The sequence below is a fragment of the Nicotiana tabacum genome, chromosome 2 (assembly GCF_000715075.1).
Source record: "Nicotiana tabacum cultivar K326 chromosome 2, ASM71507v2, whole genome shotgun sequence".
Taxonomy (NCBI): Eukaryota; Viridiplantae; Streptophyta; class Magnoliopsida; order Solanales; family Solanaceae; genus Nicotiana; species Nicotiana tabacum.
The window spans coordinates 121393852-121401629 of NC_134081.1; the positions used below are offsets into that span (position 1 = coordinate 121393852).

Consider the following 7778-nt stretch of genomic DNA (forward strand, 5'->3'; position numbering starts at 1 on the left):
TGCTACACCCTCAAGATAAAGCTAGATATTTTCATATGAAAGCTTTGGCCGAGGAGACAAGTGCACCTAGTCAGGCTGACCTTAGTACCGGCTCAAATCAATTTTAACCGGGAATTAACACTGTTACCGGTGGTATTTCATATTATGATCCAAAAAAAGATCGGGAAGAACTGGCAAAAATGGTTACTATTATGTGCTTACCCTATAGTTTTTCTTCTAACCCTCACTTTGTGCATTATATTAGAAAAGTTTATAATCCTACTTATAAAGGTTTTCCTCGCACAACCGTAAAGAGAGATATTTATAAATATAAACATGAATATGAACAATATTTGCGCTATTTATTTACTCATATAAATTGTCGTGTTGCTATTACAAATGATATTGGTAGAAGTGGTAATGACTGTAATTACCTTACTATTACCAGTCATTGGATTGATGAGGATTGGATAATGCAAAAGTGCATTATTGCTTATAGAATAACTAATTCATGTCACACAGGACAGTTTATTTCTAGCACGGTAACGGATATTTGTAGATATTTTTGCATTAGTGATAAAATAATGCCAGTTTTAATGGATAATGCTACTAGTAACACAAATACTGTAGCCTTTCTTACCACTACACTAAGTCCTGCATTTAGTAATATTTTTCATGTTAGATGTATTTGTCATATTTACCATTTAATTATGGGTGATGGTATGCGAATTTTAAATGTTAAAATTGAAAAGGTTAAAATGGCTCTTAATTGGCTTTTTTATTCAAACCGTAGAAGTAGACTTAGAGAATATTTTAAAAGATGCGATGAATTTGGCCTAGAAAGGTTCCTAAACCTTGTTCAACTAGATGGAATTACATGTATGAAAGTTTAGTTTTTGCATATGAATATAGAAACCCCATAAACTCAACGTTTAATGCTCATGTAAGTGATGATGATGAGCACCTTACAAATGCGGATTGGGCTAACGTTAAAATATTTGTAGATTTTTTAAAAAAAATTTATATTGCTACAAATAAATTTTCTGGGCAATATTATCCTACTATTTCTAACTGTTTAGTTTATATTGCAGAACTTGTAAATTTATTTGATCATTTTTCAGAGGGTGGGGAAATTTATCAACTTGCTATTGATTCTATGAGAAAAAAGTTTAAAAAATATTTTTTCCCTATTATCCCTATTTATGGTGTTGCTGCATTGTTAAATCCTACTATGAAATTAGGAGGTCCTTAATTTTGGTATGAAACTGTTTATAATGGTTTAGCACTTGAAGATGAGGAGTTGTCTAAACTTTCGGATGTAATAGCCTCAATTAAAATAAATGTTCAAACTATTTATAATATTTATCAAGTTGCATTAGATCATGCTAGACCAAATGTTCCAACTCCTTCTTCTTCTAGTTCTCAATCATCTAAAAGAACTGCAGGAGTAAGAATACTTAGTGCTTGGACGAGGTTCAGGGTTCTCAAGGTTCTAGTACTAGTGATTTTTCACAATTAAATGAGCTTGAAGTTTATTTATCACAGGGAATTGAGGAAGTGAATCCCGACGGCTCCTTTCATATTTTGGAATGGTGGAAGGACAAAGAAAAACACTTTCCGATTCTTTCAAGGATGGCCCGAGATATTTTAACTATTCAAGCATCAACAGTGGCATCAGAGAGCGCTTTCAGTCAAGCAAGACTTCAACTCGGTGATTATAGAGCGTCTATGAGAGAGAGCTTGGAAAATCAGTACTTTTCAGAGATTGGATCCGTTCGGAAAGAAGAAATTTTGAACTTGCTGAATCACAATCAGAGGTAGATGAAGCTTATGAAGAAATGCTAGCTGAACTTGCGGAGGATGCTGCTTCACTCGGAAGCGGTTATGACCAAGCTTCTTTTCCTCCACCACCAACGGAAATTCCTCCGGACCTTGAAGGATTTATAAAATTTGTAAGAGATACCATGTAACTTATATGAAAAAAAATTAATATGTAACTTGTATTTTGGCACATCTTGATTAGTTTCTTTTTCTTCTCAATGGTGGTATTAGCACCTTGTTGTGCTCATTCCATAGGGAGGAGGAAGACTAAGAAAGATATTGTCATATTTGTTTAATACTATAATAAAATTATAACGCATTGCTTTGAATATCTCTTTAAAATATTTTTGTCTTTAAATTTAAATTAAAAAATTTAGGTCACAATTCTATAATATAATTTACAAGGAATTGCCTTAGATATTGTTATTACCATTTTTTTCTAAATTCTATTAAAAAAAATAAAAAATAGAAAGTATCCATTGGGCCCACTTAGGCCCGGGACCGACCCACTTAATCCGGGACCATTAGTTCGTGGTCCCGGTCCCGGGCCGGTTCCAACAAGAAGCCCGCGAAGACCGGGACCACTTAGGATCGGCCCACTTAGGACCGGGCCCACAAAACCCACTTAAGACTGGGCCAGACCCACATGCCACCCTTATCAGAAACAGTGAAGTTGATTGATATGCCAGCATCTCCGGCAATTGTGAAATGTGAAAGTATCATCATGACAGAACATACGCCAAATGTAATTGAAGTAGGCCAAGTTTACCAAGACAAGAAAATAATTGTTAGTGTAATGAAGCACTATTCTGTCATGAATAAGTTTCATTTTAGGGTGAAAAGGTCTAGTGCAAGAAGGTAGGAACATTTTATTTGTCAATTGTGTATAAGTTATAGTCTTTATGTAAATAAATTGTTTAAAATAATTTATTGTGCATAAATAGCCTCGTATTCCATAGCTACAATTTGCATAACATTTTTTAATAGTTTTTATTCTGTAGCTACTACCTCGTATGTGTTGGGGACAATTGTACGTGGTACTTCAAATCTACCAGCATAAATAAATCAGCATTGTTCAAGGATCAAAAATTCAACAGCTTGCACACATACTCTTTGATGGACAACACATATATACAATGCAAAGCTACTTCCATGGTAGTTGACAGCATGGTGATGCCAAAATATGCGGATCCTAAGACAATATACACACCAAAAAACATACAAACTGATATGTTGTCGGAACATGGTATGAACTTAACATACATGCAAGCTTGGAGAGCAAAGGAAAAGGCTTTGAATTTTTTTATAGGTCATCATGCTGATTCCTATAGTCACTTGCATTGTAGGCCAGTTGTAGTAGTCGATGGCACCTTCTTGAAGTCGGCATATAGGGGAATAATGCTAACAACTAACACAATGGATGCAACAGGTAATGTAGATTAATTGTAAAAATATTGTAATAAAGTTGTTTCTAAGACTATATTTTTTATATTTTCAAGTTTTATTACTGAAATTGAATTTCTTTATACTACCTATGTGATATGTAGCATATTACCACTAGCATACGCCGTTGTTGATTCAGAAAATGATGCATTATGGAGGTGGTTTTTGAGCAATACAAACATGCATATTGTAACGACCTGGCCGGTCGTTTCGAGAGTTGTAGCCCCGTTCCCCCATTTACTGCTCATTTTATGCCTTACAGTTGTTATGTGACTTGCCGGGGTAGTTGGTTCGGATCCGGTACGGTTTCAGAATAAATTGAGATACTTAGTCTCAAGGATGAAAACTTAAGTTAAAAAGGTTGACCGGATGTGGAATTATGTGTAGACGACTTCGGAATAAAGTTTTGATGGTTTCGTTAGCTTTGTTGGGTGATTTTGGACTTAGGAGCATATCCAGATTATGATTTGGAGGTCCGTAGTGGAATTAGGATTAAAATGGCGAAACATTGGATATTTGGAAGTTTGACCGAGAGTGGACCTTGGTGAATACCGGGTTCGGATTGGATTTTTGGGAGTTGGACTATGCCCGTGGTGTCATTTTCGACTTGTGTGCAAAATTTGAGGTCAATCAAACGTGATTTGATAGGTTTTGACATCATTTGTAGAAGTTGAAATTCCTTAGTTTTCATTAGGCTTGAATTGGGGTGCGATTCATGTTTTTGATGTTGTTTGATGTAATTTGAGGGTTTGACTAAGTTCGTATCATGTTTTAGGACTTGTTGGTGTGTTTGGTCGAGGTCCCGAGGGCCTCGGGTTGATTTTGGATGGTTAACAAATCGAAAATGAGATTTAGTGCATTGCTGAACTGGGAGCCTTCTGGTGTAATTGCACCTGCGAGGGTCTTGGCCGCAGGTACGGCTGGAGTGGCGCAGAAGCGAGGTTGTTCTGGCTTTGGGTGTATCGCAGGTGCGGAAGGAGGAGTGCACCTGCGAGTCCGCAGAAGCGGGATTGTGGTCGCAGGTACAGAATTTGGTCTTAGCTCTGGGCGTGCAGAAGCGGACACGGGGCAGTAGGTGCGAGACCTTAGCCGTAGAAGCGGTAGGTCGCGGGTAGAGTGGTGCGGATCCTTGACCGCAAAAGCGTTGTTGAAAAATAGGCTAAATGAACCGTAGAAGTGGAGCCACTGGCTGTGCATATTAATTCAAGGGTTTGCGATTTTTCTTTATTTTGAACATTTCAAGCTCGGGATTGGGCGATTTTTGAGAGGATTGTCGAGGGGTTTCTTGAGGTAAGTCACTTGTGGTTAAATTTGTTCAATAATTATGTTTTCCCATTGATTCTCCCACCTAGATTGTGTGATTTTGAGGTGTGAATTGGGAATTTGAGGCTAGGGATTTTGAGAGTTTAATATGGGGAAATGAGTGACGATTTGGTGTCGGATTTTGGTAAATTTGGTATGGTTAGACTCATGGTTGAATGAGCTTTCAGATTTTATGACTTTTATTGGATTTGGAGACGTGGGCCTGAGGTCCGTCTTTTAAGTCGACTTTTGACTTTTGATTAATAACTTAGTATTTTCTTGTGGAATTATTTCCTTTAGCTCGTATCGATTGTATCAAACTGTTTGTGGCTAGATTCGGGTTATTTAGAGGACGATTTGCGAGGCAAGGGCGTGTTGGAGTAGAGATTTGCACATATTGAGACAAGTAATAGTTCTAAATTTGATTTTGAGGGTATGAAACCCCGTATTATGTGTCATGTGATTGGTTTTGAGGTGACGCACATGCTAGGTGACGGGCGTGTGGGCATGCACCATAGGAATTATGACTTGGCCAATTCCATGGATCTGTATAGTTGAATAATCTAATGTTATCTCTATATTCTCCATGTGTTATAAAAATTGGACTGCAAATCATATTAGAAATCATGTTTAGGCTATGTGATGGCCTTGTAGGGACCCACAGATGTCGTGTTATATGTTGAATTATCTGTTAAATTGTTGTTTTGTACTCAGTCACAATTTTACTGCATATTATATCTCAGTCTCTATTATTCTTTATTGATAAATTATATCATTGCTGTTTGGGCTAATTATCATGATTTTTGAGAGCCCGAGAGACTGGAGAGATTGATGACTGAGTGAGGCTGAGGGCCTAATTATAAGGATATTTATGGGAGCGGGCTGCACACCGCAACATGTTTTATGGATTTTTTCCATGATTGGCTTGTTATAGCGCGTGGGCTGAAGGAGCCCCTCCGGAGTCTGTACACCCAGTGAACGCAGGTACCTACTGAGTGCAAGTGCGAGTGCCGAGCGCGAGTGTCGAGTGTCTGAGAGAAATGAGAGATTGTGAGGAATGAGTGACTGTGAGGTTGGAGTGAATGGGAGAATTGAGTGACTATTACTCTGAGTATGTGCACTTGATTTCATTACTGTTGTGCTTCAGCTGGCACATATCACTGTCATGAAATTCCTGAGAGATTCTATATACTGTTTCAATTGAACTTGACATGAATTAACTATTTTGGCTTTAAATGTCAAAAATGGAAGAATGCCTATTTTTCCTATATTATATTGTCTATAAATTGAACTGCATCCGTGAAGCTCGTCACTACTTTCAGTCCAATAGTTAGTATTGTTACTTACTGAGTTGGTTGTACTCACGCTACACCCTACACTTCGTGTGCAGATCCAGATGCTTCTGGTGACAGTGAGTGTTGATTATCCGTGCAGCCTGATCATTTGGACATTTCAAGGTAGCTTCCCAGCATTCGCAAACCTTGACTCTCCATCCATATCTTTCAACATTATATATTTAGTTTCATCTTTTCATAGATAGTATTTTCATACTTGTGTTGTATAGACGCTCATGTACTCAGTGACACCCTAGTTTTGGGAACTTCCATATTGAGTTTGACTTCCAATACAGTTTATGAGGACTTTGATTATTCAAACTTGTGTTATTTTATTGTTTACTTAAAAGTGTTGGAAGTGTTTTGAAATGCCGGCTTGCCTAGTACCACGTTAGGCGCCATCATGATAGGTTAAGTTTTGGGTTGTGACACATATGGTGAAAAACCAAATATGTTTGTTGTTTCAGACCGAAATGGGAGTATATTGAAGGCAATATCTACTGTTTATATTGGCATGTCACATTATGCTTGCATGTGGCATATTTGGACAAATGAAAGGTCAAAGTTCAAGAAAGGTCATCTAAAGTTAAGCGAATTATACTTTGCCATGACACGATCATACACGCTTGATGAATTTAATGAAAAAATGTCAAAACTTGAAGAGACCGACACACGTGTTAAAACATACATATACGATATTGGTTATCGTAAATGGGCTTGGGTACGTGCTACGGTGAACAGAACATGGACGATGACATCAAACATTATAGAGTCCTTGAATGCAGTAACCAAAGATGTAAGAGAGCTGCCCGTAGTTGAACTATTAGAGTACATGAGGACTCTTCTTGAACGTTGGACTAATGAAAAGTTATTGAATGCAAAGGGTACGTTCACATAACTTGGGAAAAAAATATAACAAAGAGTTGGAGGACAACAAGACATTATCGCAGAAGATGAGAGTAAGTTTTGGCCAATAACATCAGATCATTTATTTCATCAAACTAAATATATACTGATAATTGTAGATATGTTGTTGTTGTATAATTGTAGTTATTTTATCTTTTATCTGTAGCTAACAACTTGTTGTGTGTTTGTAATGAAATTGTAGGTGAAGGCTTCAATATATTACATCTATACTATGATAGATGGTGTGAAGCGCTTCATTGTTTGAGTTCAAAATAAGAGATGTAGTTGTGATCAATTCCAGCTCGATGAACTTCCTTGTCCACATGCTTTGGCGGCTTTGAGGCACATGAATGAGTCTTATGAAAATTATTGTTCTCCCTATTACACGAGGGAGAGACTTCTATAGACTTATGAAATACCACTAGGCTCGTTGCCTGATGAAAGGAAATGGAATGTGCAAAAACATATAGCAGAAGAAGTTGTAATGCCACTTACTGGGAAAATGCAGCCAGGGAGACCTCAAAAACAAAGATACAAATCATATAATTAAATAAATGCAAACAAGGTTTCATGTGAAAACTGCGGACACGAAGGGCATAACAAAAGATCTTGTAGGAATGCTTCCAAAAGGAGATGAGAATTGATATAGTATAAAGATATTTTTTACTGAGTATTGTTGATGATAATCTGTTCTTTAATACATATTCAGTTGTATTTGTTCTGTTCTGGAGAGTTATAGTTATGGTGTAATTATGTTGCTAATTTGAATAAAGATTGTCTCCTATAATGAATGTTTGGTAAACAAATTTCGACTCTTAATGCAATTGGTTTATAGTTGTTTTGTTCAAAAACTAGGTTTATTTGTTAGTTTTAAGCTTTTCCTAACAACACTACTAAAATTGAATAGATTTTGTATTTTTGTATAGTAGTTGTAGACATAGTTATAGTTATGCTATAAAGAAATTATATAGTACCAATATCGAGATCAAGTAC

General features: G+C 36.7%; 1 protein-coding gene across 1 annotated transcript; it reads left to right on the forward strand.

Moving 5' to 3' along the window:
• The first annotated feature begins 2446 nt into the window (after positions 1–2446).
• On the forward strand, positions 2447–6777 carry LOC142167915 (uncharacterized). Its single transcript, XM_075228421.1, has 3 exons — positions 2447–2658; positions 2802–3229; positions 6347–6777. Exons 1-3 carry the CDS (start codon positions 2447–2449, stop codon positions 6775–6777), a joined length of 1071 nt encoding a protein of 356 aa, XP_075084522.1.
• Positions 6778–7778: the final 1001 nt, after the last annotated feature.

Bases quoted from the DNA above. Each gene is read 5' to 3' on its own strand.
- LOC142167915 (XM_075228421.1), top strand. From the start codon at position 2,447: ATGCCACCCTTATCAGAAACAGTGAAGTTGATTGATATGCCAGCATCT. The intron at 2,659-2,801 runs GTAGGAACATTT...TTTATTCTGTAG, and splicing joins AAAAGGTCTAGTGCAAGAAG to CTACTACCTCGTATGTGTTG. The intron at 3,230-6,346 runs GTAATGTAGATT...TTGTTGTTTCAG, and splicing joins TAACACAATGGATGCAACAG to ACCGAAATGGGAGTATATTG.